The sequence below is a fragment of the Acanthopagrus latus genome, chromosome 15 (genome assembly GCF_904848185.1).
Source record: "Acanthopagrus latus isolate v.2019 chromosome 15, fAcaLat1.1, whole genome shotgun sequence".
NCBI lineage: Eukaryota > Metazoa > Chordata > Actinopteri > Spariformes > Sparidae > Acanthopagrus > Acanthopagrus latus.
In genome coordinates this window covers 24113203-24128428 of record NC_051053.1, presented here as the reverse complement: position 1 = coordinate 24128428, position 15226 = coordinate 24113203, and the positions used below count along the sequence as shown (strand labels likewise).

The window sequence follows — 15226 nt, the reverse complement described above, 5'->3', positions numbered from 1 at the left end:
GACTGTTTTGTTTGTACGTGTGTGTAGAAAAGAGTGTGCAGGACACATTGTTGTATACCAACTGTGATCCATGCTGGTTTAAGTACCACTGACTCTTTGGTTTGAACAGCTAAGGCTGCTCAGTATTGGCAAAAACTGACATAAAGAAAAAAATACAAAGGTTTCACCAGATGACTTAAATTTTTCTACTTTTCCTTTGAGTTTAATTAGCAGCGCGTCATCCTATTGTTGTTTAAAATGTAAAAAGTTGCATAACTTAACTTTAAAGTTACTCCAAACATTTCGGGTTTACTGATCAGTCAAAACCCATTGTTACACCTTTTCTGTTCAAGGGCTTGTTTGAAGCCAGTGCCTATCCTTGAACCAGTTCTTTACATTTCGACGGCCAATTACCTTTCCTCTTCAGCTTGGTCGCGTCTATAGCAATCAGATGAGTACCACAACTGCGTTTGAACGGCCATGTTTGGATGCCAGTGTAGGCAATCAAAGCCAGGTGCTGCTCTTATAAAAAAAAAAAAAGTCAATGTAGTCTGCCGTGCTGGGAAATCAGACGTATACAGCGACAGAATGATGTGACTGTAGGCCCAAAATGTTGCTACCAACAGAGTAGATGAGCCTAGCTAGCCAACCTGGCTGCTTGCTGTAAACACGTTTACTATGTCATAGCAGATATAATAAAATGACCAGGATGGCCTTACTCGACATTTCACTTCCTGCAGTGTGACTATTGCACATGCGCACATTCCAATGTTGATGGTGAAACCAGTGTTTCCCACATATATTTTACTTGGCAGTCCACAAGGTATATTAACAGCCACCCAAGTAAACAATGTCATCCCCAGTTGATGAACTTGTGAACAATCTGCCCACGCTCTTCCTCTCCAGTCTGCTGTCAATCATACATGCTCAACAGACAGAGAGAGACACTCTCTGGTGTTACATCCCTCCTGTAACCGAGCTGATTGTCCTATTTAATGTAGACCTAAGTTGTTTTGAACAGTCCTATACTGTAAGTGGACCTGGTTGTTGCAAAGTTCTCATAATTAACAACAAGCTGCCTCAACACGTGGCTCACCTGCTGTTATCACAGTGAAATCACAGGGTGAAAAATCCTAAACACAAGGTGAAAACAGAAAGTCTGCCGCCACAAGCACACATCCATTCTGTTGGAAACACTGGAAACTATATATTGTGAAGCCCTTGTTGCCAAGCACACATATGCGCTCACTTTTAAACCTTTACTGAATAACCCATTCACACCTATTTTCCTCTTTGCCCTATGTCATTGTATCTTCACATTCACAGTTGGAGGTGCACACTCGCACACATCCCCATCTCCCCTCTGTCCCTCCGGCTCTACATGCGCACAGTCACTTTTTTCCGTACTTGCAAAACACTCAAATACACACTGCTGTTTTTCCCTTTCACTCTGCTACTACACACTCACACATATATACACACACACACATGCGCCCTGTCCCCTCTTTGGCCCCGAGGGCTACACAGAACGATATGCGTTGGGTTCCTGCAGCTTGATTTCCTCTTCTCATACACACTCGGGCTCAGCGATAACCTCTGGTGGCCCTGTTAGGCATGAATGCTACCCTGTTGACAATAACCACAGTGGAGGGAGAGGGAGAGACCCAATCCCATATCTGCCAACTGCCCCCCACCCCCCTCCAGGTGCTCAAGTAGCCCTGAAGAAATTGGTTAGATATAAGTAATATGGGAATATGCTGTAGAAGGTGATACCTGGTGAATAGCTGCAACGCTGTACCAGCTTCTCTGTAAAGATCTACACCAGCTGCTGATGTACATTTGACCAAGCGAGCTGTTCAGTGCACAGAGGAGTCACGGGTGGATATCAGCTGACCGCCACGGTGGTCATGCAGCCCTCAATAATCTGGAGCACATATGTACTGTATGTGAGCAGCATTTGGGATAAACATGTCTAACAGTGTGTTGGCCATTGAATGTATGTCAAGTCCTTGATGAATCCTGCAAACATCCAACGGTTCTTGCAGTCTGAAAGTGTCCTTAAAAGTTGTTTTTATTATGTAATCTGAGTTGGTAAAATTAGTATTTGTACTATACTTGCACACTCTAAAGGTTAAATGAATTACAAAATGTATGAAACACAACTTTACTAAGACCAATTGGTAAGCAAGCCATTAAATGACATGCTGGAAAAGATTACCAGTAAACACATTTACACATTGAACAATATTAATTGTCTCACTGTGGCCGAGTGCACTATTGAAATCATAAACTTGATTGATGAAGGTAAAATGTGTGGCAAAGCAACATTTTGGGGGAAGTCTGTCGTGTTGCAGAGATGACTCACAAATCTTGTTCACCAGATGTGACATTTCTTGATGCTGTATTACATCATAATGACTTTATTGTGTTATCCATTAAGAATTAAAATTGGGATGCAAAATTGATCATTCCCACCTATCGTAGATCACATCACAATTGATGATCAATGATTTTTTTTAGAATATAGAAACATTTGAGCCCACCACTTTTCTTGAATATAATCTGAGGGTTTACCTTATTTGAGAACAGGTAAAAAACAAGGACCTGTTAGAATATTATATTATAAAAAGGTAGCATCAGTGAAGTGACTGATTCTTACTGATAACAGCATTTTGTGCTTGAGTCAACGATAGCTGTGTTTACATAAATCCTAATAATGTGCTAAGAATCAGAAATACTCATTTAATGTATATATTATCAGATAACTTTATTTAACGTCCATGTAAACTGTTGAGTTTGAATCTTTAATCTGAATAACTATGATTGTATTGAAGAAATGTAACCACAGCTGCTGACAGTGTGTGTCTCTGTGTGCTGGTACCTGAATTAACTTCCATGATCAGTGATGTAACATCTGCATCTAAATTGATTTAATCTCTATATGAGATCTGATGTCTGTGGGGTTTTATACAATGGAAGCTGTTGGTATGTTTCCAGCTCTTCCGCATGCAGTAATTGTACATGAAACTCACCTGGTGTTGTAGGTGACTGTGATTGTGAGAGCCAGTGGGGTCAGGTGAAAGGAAAGAGAGGTAATGCACTGTGCGGTTTCATGTTGCACCCTGAAGGTGTCGAACAACAGAAGGGTGATCGCGATATTGCTTGCAAGGAAATAGAAACTGCTCACACCAGGCACAGGCCAGGACGGCATAGTGTGGCAGGTTCGGGACACCAAAGAGCACAAAAGTGACCGAAGAAGCAAAAACGGGAGCAAAGAAAGCAATGTTTGAAGAGGAAATCAAAATGTGTGAGGAACATGTAGTGAATGATGAAAAGAGACTTCTGTCGCACCCACCATGCTGTATAGAGCTGCTTCACAAGGAGTTATTAGAATGTATAGAATTTATTGAATGGGCAGCAGAAATGGAAATGTGTAGAAACGACAACTATCTCTGTTTTTCATGGCTAGTTGATAGACAAGCCCCCCTCCTCCTTTCACAGTCTATCTGTGGAGAGTGATTGCAATGAGCTCAGACTGTGCTGAATTATGACAGATAAGGACAATCAATATTGGGGGTGGGTAAAAAAAAAAAAAAGAGAGAGAGAGGAGTGAATATTTAGAACATTTACAGGCTTTGAAAGGATCCATTATCAATGAGTATATGTATGTATTCTAGTCTGTGGATGATTGTATTTATGTCCACATGTTGATCTGTCCGTTTGAGCAGTTAGCATGTTGAACTCGCCTGTGTGTTTGTACTGGGTCCTCCTCCGTCTTGTCTGTTTAGTCAGTGTGCTGTTGTGTGTGTGTGTGTGTGTGTGTGTGTAATGAGGCCAAGGAGAAGTCATTTGTCATGCCATCTGATAGTGTAGCACCAAGCACCAGGCTAAAGCTCCCTGAGCACAACCGTGAGGGGTTGGGCCGAGGGGAGGGGGTGTCGATGATTGACAACGATAGATAGCTGTCAGTCACTGAGAGGGAGCGGAGGGGGAGCAGGGAGCAGCGGCCTGGGGCAGCCGACGGTGACATTTAGTCCAGACCCAAAGCTTTGTCAGTTAGATGATGGAAAGTGAGAAAACTAGATATTTTCCAAAATACATGATATCCATACTGGACAGAAATGTTGCTTTCAGCAGTCCGTGTTGAAAGGATCAGCTCTATTGACAGGATCCTTTCAGATGTTTTTAAACAGGCAGCAAGGCTGACTGATATAGTTGAATTATTTTTGTTTTCTTTTTCAATAAGCTGTGGCTCTCCCTAATGACTGTATCTTCAACAGGGGGTCCCCGACTCCTCCTAAGAGTTACTACAGGGGGTTTGCAAATTAATGTTTGATAATGTCAGCGTTTTGTTTTTTCTCCACATTAACATGAATCCAACATATCATATGTTAAACAAAACACTGACACGCGATTGATGGTAGTTTACCCATAATTCCTCATGGCCCATCAAATTGGCCAGTAACTTGTTGTCCCAAGTGTTTTGTGGATTGTTTTGTAACTTATAGATCAAGAGACGCTGACACACTGACTCAAAAAACACTGAGCATTAGCCATATTTTTTCTCCCTGTCAACAAATCTGACTAAAAGACCAAAACCAACAATAAATTGATCCACGAACAAGTATTGGTCTGTCTTGATACTTACTTACATTAACCAGTTTATACCAGTATCGAGTCAAACCTACCCATCACTGATTCTGATGTCTTGTTATTTGTTGACAACAACAACAATATAGAATATCACCATCCATATCCTTTAACTGCATTGTGCCCATACTGCAGGCCAACACCGCAGACAGCACTTCAGGTCTCCCCTCTATAATCATCAGTGTCTCAGTATGACATGATCCGTGCTTGTCAAGCTGCAAGAGAAGATATAGAAAGAATAAATCATGACACTGAGGTCAAAAAGACTGTAGCGCATGTCAAGACTAACATCGACCCTGAAACAAAACCCAGCTCGAGAGCCTCCCTCCTCACGCAGCTCTCACTTTCTCCCACTCTCGCTCTTTTCTCTTTCATTCTTTCATTCTCTCCCTATTGAGCAGCAAAGTTGTCGCTCTCTTTCACAGCCTACCCTGGGCGAGAGTGGAACAATGTAAGCACACTTTGCTCCCCTGAATACTTGTTAGAAACCCAATCAGGCCCTCTTATTCCCCATATTCTTTTTCTTTCTTTTCTCTCTTTCTTTTTTCTTTCACACTCCCTTTCTGCAAAGAGAAGGAGGGGGGAAACTTAAACAGGCTCGCTGTAAAGGCAAACTCCTCTCTGTTCTCTCTTTTCTCTTTTCCCGCCGTCAGGTCTTTCTTCCTGCTTCGTCTCTGCAAGCACAAACACATACATTCCATCAATAGAAATGGGACAAAGGAGGTGAGAGTGAAAGAGACTCATCCTGACAAAAGACATCATAATTGATTGTAAATTGAGAAACATCTCTCAGTTAAATCACCTTCGTGTTCTCTGATTCTCTTCTTTTCACTTGTCACCAAATACAGTTGGAAAAATTTGATTTACTACAATAAAAAAGGTTTTCTGCGCCGTGTCCAGAATCACTTCCTCGTTCGCTTTCCTCATTGCAAACATGGTGAGGTTGTAGCGAATGATAAGTTGGCTTGTAAATGATGACGATTTTACACCATCGCTGACACTTGAAGCATCATATTAATCTTGTTACAACAGGTCAACATTATTTCCACTGTAAATACCTGAGATGTAGCTCTTGACAAGCGCTGCCACACAGTGTTGTGCAAGCTCAGACTTCACGAGAGCTTGCTCAAAGTTCACTCCACACCAATTTAAATGAACTACTTCATGTTCAGAGTTCATCATTTTGAATTTTACCAAGTTCACAGTCCCGAAAACGAATTGATTCACATCAATTTCTATCCTATATTACTGTGAAAGTCCTGACAAAATAATATAAGGTTTGCTAATAAGATTTGGTTTTGTTTCTGGTTTATTACATTACATAGGTGACTGGAATTTTATTTATTCAGTTAATTTTATTCGAGTAACTTCCTGTCTGTTACTGAATAGAAGACTAATGTCGAGCAATGACCCTGTTCACTTTCTTTCATTCTGAGAATGGCGATCATAGTAAGCAGAAATGTGTTTACTAAATGTGTTGAGTCTTTCTTCAACTGACTAGGATTGCCTTTGCTGCCAGAAATCTGTCTTTTTCAGAAACTTGTAGAAGTATATAGTAAAGTAACATCTTTATCCATCTTCATGCAGAAGATCCATTTCTCTTTTTGTTCCATTGTAGGAACTTTAAGGAAGCAGTTCTGTGCTTAAATTAGGTAATCTGAGTTTAGACACTCCAATAAAGAGTGACAGACGCAGCACACGCAGTCAGTGTGTTTTGTTGAAGCTAAAGTTGAGGTACCCTTGGGCCAATATGTCCAGTGAATATCCAGGTACTGTATATTTTGGGCAAGGCTGCCTCTTCAGTGCGCCAGGCGTTATTTACAGAGCAATTACCAACTTGAAATGTGAGAACTGAACTGGAGTTTAGAGACAGCTAGTCTTTATTGACACACATATGTATATAAATGCAGATCAATACAAAAAAGCTACAAACAACCCAAAAGCTCAGAAGTGATTGGTCAACTGATCGGCTACAAATGGAAACCAGAAGATCTCTGATACCGAAATCTTGTCCCTTGCTTTCTGCTGTGCATTCATATGCTGGTATCTGTTTATAAAGATTAACTTTGGGCAAAGCGCTCAGCTCATCCTTAAATTTGAAGTTGCTCAGTGCCAATTACCGAGACACAGAAGTTTGACAAGCTGGGACTTAATGAAAATCATACATGCTCAGTAGACCCCTTCTCCGGATAAATAAAGGTAAGAAAATGTGAAGAGGAAGAATTAGAAGGACTTACACTGAAGCAGGACAGGGCTGAAAAAGAGTAAGCAGGCTCTTCAAAACAATCCGTGGGGTAAATAAAGGTTAAAAAACACGGCAAAGGGTTTTGGAAGTCAGAGAGGGAGACGGAGAGAAAGAGGGAGAGATTGATAGACTGGGGAGATCTACGGAGGCAGTGAAACAAACGAGAGCCGCAACAGGTTGGAATTAGATCAACACTATCAAGCAGGCCAGATACAAGCTGTGATACCTGTGAGAGATGGATGGGGAGGATATGTGTGTGTGCAGGAATGGAAGCAGCGTCAGTGTGTATGTGTGTGTGTGTGCTGTTAATCTATTTATTTACCTGTCATTGGCTGCGATAATGGTTTTCATCCCTTCTCTCCCCACCTCTCTCTCTCTGTCTCTCTGTCTCAGTCTATCTGGTGATGGGGGATTGGGTTTCGTGTGTCGCTTGATAATCAAACCTGTATTTTCTCATCAGACTCTAATCAGACCAATTACACGCGTGACGGAGAGCGTGGGCAGGTTGATGTAGGGGAGCGATAAGGATACACACTCACACACACACTTTGGGATTAAGCGCTCTGTCTTGGGGTATCTGCGTCTCTTATCAGGGACAACCATCCCTGACATGACCTGTCAGCAGTCATGCCATATGTGTCTCTCACGCACAAACACACATGTGCACATACACACATGGATCATACATACATGGCACCATGCACCAATTCAACCTGTGTCTGGAAAAAGAAGGCAGACTTCTGCTATCTCATCAACCATTGTCACCCTTCAATCCCTCTCAATCTCAATCCACATTCTTTCCTTTATTCAACATTTCTTGAACAGTAAACTCAATGTTTATTTCTCAGTTTTGTTCACTTGTGTTTCCTTTTTTTTGGCAGGCATATGATGGCTTTGCGAGCCTGGGTATCTCCCGTCTCCTGGAACCATCAGACATGGTGCTGCTGGCCATTCCGGACAAGCTAACAGTCATGACCTACCTGTACCAGATCCGGGCCCATTTCTCCGGCGAGGAACTCAACGTGGTGCAGATAGAGGCCAACAGCAGTCGCAGCACCTACAAGGTGGGCGACTTTGAAACCGACACAAACGCCTCCATAGACCAGGACAAGTTCTACGCTGAACTGAACGACGTGCAGCCCCGTCAGGCTGACTCTCAGCCTGTCGCCTCCGCTGGGGCTGAATCTAATGGCACTAAAGCCGCAGAGGAAGAGGCGACGGAGCTGGGTGGGAAAGTGGAGGTAGGAGCCGCTAGCTTTTCAGCAGCAGCACCTTTACAGTCCTCACCTCCTGTCCCATCACCACGCACAGCATTAAGCGCCTCAGCAACAGACTCGGCCCACACGGCACCATCAAGCTCTGAGGACAGGGGCAGTCTGTTCAAAGCCAACACTTTAGACCTCAGCGAGTTACCACAGAGGGTGGAGAGAGAGATGGAGAAGGAAAGACAGCAGAAGGATGAGGTGGGGGAGGAAAGAAAGGAGGGAAGTACAGAACCAGGGTCCCCCACTAGGAGAGGGGCCGCGTTCTCCTCATCCCCATCCCACCAGAAACTGGGCTTCTCCTACAACAGGGATGCTGACCTCATCAAGAAGAAGAGGGCCAGCCTGCGTCACTCAGAGTCTGAGCCCGCCTCAGAGACCAGCTCCCCTCCAGTCAACCACACAGAAACGCCTCCCAAACAGGTAAACACCCAGACGAATAACAGCATTATTGTAAATTCACTGCACATGTAAGTACAGATTCAACCCTAGGCAGCTGCAGTGATGCCACAGCTGCCAGGGCGCCCATACATAAAGTTTATTTGTTTAAAAAAGAAAAAAAAAAAAAAGGCAGAGAAGTGCCAAAATTGTGTCAAAGATGAACTCTCCTGAATTTGTACCATCTCTGCAACAGTGACATCATGTTTTTTTATTTTATTTAACATTATTTTATAAAAGTGTTTCTTCAACATGCTGAATGATCAAGCATTTTATTTCGTTGTCTGAAAAATTGCTCGCTTTTGAACATGCAGCCCGAATAAATTGCTGTAATGAGGTAACAGGAATATTCTCCATGTTTTTGAGTATAGTTAAAATGTCCCTTAAGGGTCAGTAAGAGATACATACAACTATCAAGCAGCAGCTCATTTAAATCCTGTACCTTAAACAACCTCTGTCTTACATTGACTAATTCACATCTTGCTGCTTAAGTCAGGTATTAAGATTCTGACAGCAGGTACCTGTCTGGCCCCTAAATGGATTGTTCAAGGTTTTTATCCTTGCACCCGGGCTTTGATTGAAACTTTCACAGCAACATCAGTCATAAGACAGAGGATGCGGTGAACATTCATTTCCTCCTGGCGCTCACTAAGCTTCAAATCCCGACCTCATTGATGCCATTGCAGAGATGACCGTACCGAAATTCTCTCGTTCTGCATTAGATGTTGTCGTCGCCTGTCTCGTTGCCGAGGCCCAGACGCGTCGAGGCCGGCGCCCTTAACATGTGGCGACTTTAGCAGGCACCCAGGAGAACCCCCTGCTTTGACATTTCATTATATTTTTCATTATATTTCTCATCCCTTCAGTTGATGGCAGTTGGCGCCGTGACTGCTCAGGCGTGGCGACGCTTTGCGCAGAGCACACCTCATCTCGTCTCACACACGCACTGGCACGCACCTGTATGCGTGTGCGCACACAGTCACACGGACAAACACCCACTGAATGCATTCCTGCCTGCGTTGGTTAACCCCAGATTACCGCTTCCTGTTTACAAGTCGAAAGGTCACGGGGCAGGCGGGGGGGCAGCAGGGGTGTTATGACAGCTATGACACCCCATTTTGATCTGCTGTTATCTAGTTAGCGGGATGCATCCTCGCCTGCACCCAGGCCAGATTTGACTTGGTGGAAGGATAAACATGTTTCAGAGTTACAAACAGCTTGGCTGTAATGTTTCTCTGTCTAAGCCGAATGTGAAAGCTCTGTTTGTAGCCCTTTATAATGCAGCCGGATTACTCTGCAGATAAAATTCTAAGGTGTGTGTTTTGCTTTCTTGTCAAAGCCGTCATGCTCTCCACACCACTGGACGCAGACGGGGCTGTGAGCCCAGCTGTAGGCTGGCCCCATAATGCCAAACCCTGCATAAGGGGGATATTTCTTTCTCCTACATTTTTAACTGCTTCTCTTAATTATGACCTACCTGATGACTTTATGAGGAAGATCTGTGAAAGCTGATTTTTTTTTCAGTGTTCTATTTATTCATATATATTTCAGACAACACTGCAAATATGATTTTTTGCATTTTTTGGGGGAAAAAATATTGTAAGGGTAATTCTGGTATTTGGCTACATAACTTGAGTTAATGCTGTATTTTCTCTTTCAAAGGAGCCAACACCTGCCCCTGTAAGTCCACCTGCAGAGAAGGTGAGTACAAAGGGAAAAAATAATGTTTTAACATTTTTCACTCAGAAACTGCTTTTAAAACCCTTACTAAGTAAGGCTTTAATAGTCTGCAAGCCTTTGTTTCTTATACCCATCATCTGTGCATACAGGAACACCTTATTTATGACATAGTTTTATTAGAATTGAACAGTCATTAGCTCTGTTTTATGTCCTCACAGTCACTGTTTTCTTTTTTTTTTTCATTGCACACAGAGGGTGCTGTCTCGTCAGGAGGAGCTGAAAGAGAGAGCGAGACTTCTCCTGGAGCAGGCCCGCAGAGATGCTGCCATGAAGGCCGGGAACAAGAACGTCCCCAACTCAGCCGTCAGTGCACCAAACAGGCCCACAAACGTCTGCGATGTAAGTTAAAGTGGTGTGTGTGTGTATGGATGGACTTTTCTGGGACTCAAACACTGACATTGCTCACTTTGATAGTGTCGGGGAGGTCGAGTCTGAGGTCATTTTTAAGACGTGAATCCCAGCTGAGGACGACTCATTTCAGGTCAGCCTCGGTCTTCAGGTGTCTGAGGAGGGGGCAGTTCAGTCTGACCTCTTCCGTGTGTAGTAACTGAAGCTGTCCACATTGTGAGTTGTGTGTCCATGCCTCTTTGCTGTGAGCTCTCACCTCAGTGTTTCGAACAGCTAATAGAGTGACCAGCAGCCTCTTCAACACCCTCATGTCACTCCCACAGTTCTCTGTTCGCTGCTCACTACGCTTGCAACATGCTGGAAAAGCCTGTCCAAACTGTCTCATCCTCTGGCAGTCCACTTTGTTGAACACTTTATGAAAAGGCTTTGAGAAGGAGCGCAGACTTTTCTTTATTAACTTCTGCTCAGACTCTCTTATGGGCTGCTGAACGTCACAACCTGAACTCGTCTCGCTGCCTCTTCTCTCTATATGCATGTCTCTCTCTTTCACTCTCCGTTTTCGGTCATCTTGACTCTGCACAATTTTTATGACATCCCGACCAAATTTGCTGCCCCCTCAATTTCCTCCGAACATTGAGTAAATGTTGTACACAAACACCTGTCAGCAAAAGTACATTCATGGCAAACGGGGGGTTAGAATCGCTGTACCGAAGCAAACTAGACCTGAGAAGACGTGAGTGAAATTGCCAGGTCTGAACCGAGCACGCTCCACTGAACATAATATACTGTGGAGGGGGGGGGTTTGCACGCTGATGGAACAGGAGTTACCCCAGGAAAGCACTGTGGTCAAATCCTCTGTGACGTCTCCAAATGTTTCAGAAAGGAACGGGGGGCAAAAAAAATATGGTCTTGTGAGAATTGTGGCGACAACGGATTTGAGGGTAAAATGAAATAAATACCCTTTGGTAATGAAATATCTAAAAGGCAGCAGCCGCATGCCCCTGCATTTACTGCCTGAATCCTTAAAGAGATATATGCCCTTGAATTAGATGGTTTTTAAGAGTGTGTGTTTGTGTGTGTGCGTGCTTATGTATATAAGTGTGTTGTCACTGTCTGCGTGTAGTCATGCAAATGTGTGTGTTCGTGTCTGCGTGCAGGCCACAGGAGGAACCATTTCAGCATAATCTGAGCAAGTAAATGAGGAACTTCCAAGGACTGGTGGTGTTAAAAGTCTTCAGAGGAAGAAAGCAAATTAAAAGAGTTTTTCAAAGCCACCGCAGTGCCGATATATTTCCTTAGCGACAAAAAAAGGTCCTCTTCCGTCCCTTCTAGTGTGGCGTGGCAAGATGGCTGACTTCACTTAGATTAGCTCCTTAAAGTAGCCAGACCCAACCCTCTGCTCTTTCTCTCTCCCTGTCCTCCTGATTTCCTTACTCATTTCCAAGGACAATTGGTTAATATCCCCCTCACACACACATACACACACACACACAAGCTCCCATGCATAGGGGAAGGAGGGTAAGGAGGAGGGGCGAGATGGAGATATTGAATTGTTTACACTTTTTTTAATAGAAAACATTGATCAAAGGAATACGACTGGCCTCGAGGCCAGTGTGCTGATAATTGTTAGTGATTCAGATTAGATTACTTGATGTCTTGTTTTGATTAGCGTGTGTGTGTGTGTGTGTGTCCATGTTATCAGCTGGAGAGGCCCACAAGCTTTTCCCATTTAACTCTCTATCCGTCTAAGTAGGTGCTTTGCGGTTTAGCATGCATAAGGTATAATTTAATTCAATTAAAGCAGGCTTCATTCTTCCAGGGAAGTGGCTAATGTGGGGGCAACAGAATGATTTGAGCAGAGGGAGAGGAGGGGTCTGCATTAGCAGTTTTGGGGGTGCAACATTAAACACACAAATTACAAATTGGGTAATAAGTGATTTTAGTTAATAGACACAAGCTTCTCAAACCAACCAAAGCTGTAGAAGTCATGATTTCTATGTGACAGTGGAATTCTCTCTATTGCTGAAATGATTTAACATTCAGTTAAAAAGATGTTGAAAGATTAACTGTCAAAATAATCATCAGTTGCAGCCCTGATTGTCCAAACCGAACAGGAACATATTTTCTAATCGAGTTAAGGACTGTAATATAAAAGTCATTTATTTGGCTCAGGTACAATCACTGACGTAGAGCATACATACCAGACCTGAACCTGTCGGGACTCTTTGAGACACAGATGCTATTTGGTACTTTGCAGGTTTCTGTCATTCATTCTATTAATTGTGGATGTTTTTTTTTTGTTTTTTTTTTAAGAAAATAAAGAGGATAATCCAGAGGAATAACGACTATTCAACAAGTTCTGTTCCTCCTGCGAATGATCATTTTTCTCCTTTGTTCAGTCACCAAAAATAAGAAGCTTAGGTTGGAGCATTGAGTACTTACTATTTAACTAAGAAGTACTTAATTTAAATGTCACCAGTTGAACCATAAACGCTCTCTCCCATCACACACAGCCTCCTCACACCTGCCTGCAGTGTTGCATCTCACTCTAAATGCTCAATATGGTGAATCAAAAACAAACAAACTGGTGTGCAAACAAACTACAACCTGTGTCTGAGTGAAATTAAATCAAAATGTGAAAACACATCAACACAAGATGAATGTAGCTCGATGCAGAACAGTGTGTGTGTGTGTGTGTGTGTGTGTGTGTGTGTGTGTGTGTGTGTGTGTGTGTGTGTGTGTGTGTGTGTGTGTGTGTGTGTGTGTGTGTGTGTGTGTGTGTGTGTGTGTGTGTGTGTGTGTGTGTGTGTGTGTGTAGCCCTGTTCTCTTGACCTATGCTCTCCCTCCTGCCATCCCTAATTGTAGCCCACAGTGACTGGTTCTTTCATCTAAGGTCACAGGTTCAGTTTTCTCTCTTTCTCTCACTCCCTGTCTTCTCACTCACTTTCTCTGTCTCTCTGTCTCTCTCTCTCGTTTTGTGTCCATCTATTTTTTTTCAACCCCATTTACTGTCTTTCTTTCCTTCTGTCTGCCCGTTCTTTGTATTTCTCTGCCTCATCTCATCTTCGTTTTCTCTCCACCCTTGTTGTCTGTCCTACTTTCTGTGGCCTTTGATGGACAAGAGGCACTATTACTAATAGTTTTGTGCCCCCTCCACCTCTTCCTCCTCCTTCTCATCCTCATAGGTGGCCTTCACAACATATCAGCAGTCAAAGAGCAGATGTCTTGTAATGTTGTAATGTCACCACCCCCTACCCATCCCATACAGCACCCAGATGGGTAATTAATGAGCTTCCCTAAAACTGAAGCCGGGACTTTATTCTCCCATTTTATCCTTATTGCAGACATCCCATTTTTTTGTTTGTCTTTCTTTCTCTCTTTTAGTTCTTCCCACTGTTATTACTTTAATGCAGAAGTGTGTGTGTGTGTGTGTGTGTGTGTGTGTGTGTGTGTGTGTGTGTGTGTGTGTGTGTGTGTGTGTGTGTGTGTGTGTGTGTTTGTGTGTTTGTGTGTGTGTGTGTGTGTGTGTGTGTGTGTGTCTCTATTCGCTTCAGGTCTTCTCATCCATTAGCAGATGAGAACAGTAATTTCACACCGGCCTGGCCAGGCTAATTATCAGGATCCACACTTGGTTTAGAGGAACTGTATAAATGTGTGTGTGTGTGTGTGTGTGTGTGTGTGTGTGTGTGCGTGCATATGGTCGCACAAGCATATTCTCCTGTGTGTGTGTGTGTTTGTGTGTGTTTTGCATAACTGTAAAGCAAAAAAAAATGTGTGTGTGAAAGTACAGAGCACCTGTGTACTTTTGCATTCTTTCAAGTGTGTGTGTGTGTGTGTGTGTGTGCTTGTGGTATGCGTTGGAGGGTGCACGCAAATGTCTTGGTGTTTTCCAGGTAAGAGAGTTCCCCTGCTCACTGACTCGTTGTGATTCCTATAATTGGGTCCCGTTTGATTTTTGCCGACCAGCACCCCGTCCACCTCCTCCTCCTCCTCCTCCTCCTCCTCCTCCTCCTTCTCCTCCGCCGCTCCCTCTCCTCTTCTCAGGAGTGGAGGGGGACTCCTGCGTTCCTGCTGTTGTGACCTGTGGGTGTTGTCATCCACTCCCATCTGCTGTCTGCCCTCTGATCCTGACTTGACTCATTTTCTCCTCCACGCTCCCCCTTTTTTTTCCTTTTCTTTTCTTTCTTTCATTTGTGTCACTGGTGACCAAAACAAAGCCCTCTGGCTGAACCTCTGCATTCCTAAAGGTCCTGAGTTGTCTGAGTTATTCTGTTCGTACTGTATTTCATCCAAGTGATTATAAAAAAAAGATATGCACATTGTAAGTGGCTTCTTGTTACCTGGCTGTTGGCCTTAATTACAGAACAATGGCAAATTTAAGCAGTTAATTATCATAGCAACACACAAGTCCGTGTCAGTGTTGAGAGGCAGATATTCTTGCTAAGAATGGCATCTTCTTGTTGTATTATTTACTATTTAATGCTGTCTTTATTAGAGACTCGGGATTCAGATGAAAGACAGGACTTTCCATAGAATAGATTACATACAAAAACACAATAAACA

At 43.2% G+C, this 15226-nt stretch overlaps 1 protein-coding gene across 5 annotated transcripts in view; it reads left to right on the top strand.

Annotated features, from left to right (window-relative positions):
- The window catches only part of ehbp1 (EH domain binding protein 1), a 144768-nt gene that overhangs the window by 72006 nt on the left and 57536 nt on the right, over positions 1-15226 (top strand). For all 5 annotated transcript variants that reach the window (XM_037123874.1, XM_037123875.1, XM_037123877.1 and 2 more), the window contains 3 exons: positions 7756-8559; positions 10237-10275; positions 10507-10653. In XM_037123874.1, the coding sequence (XP_036979769.1) occupies positions 7756-8559; positions 10237-10275; positions 10507-10653 (990 nt within the window). The remainder of the gene's footprint in view (positions 1-7755; positions 8560-10236; positions 10276-10506; positions 10654-15226) is intronic.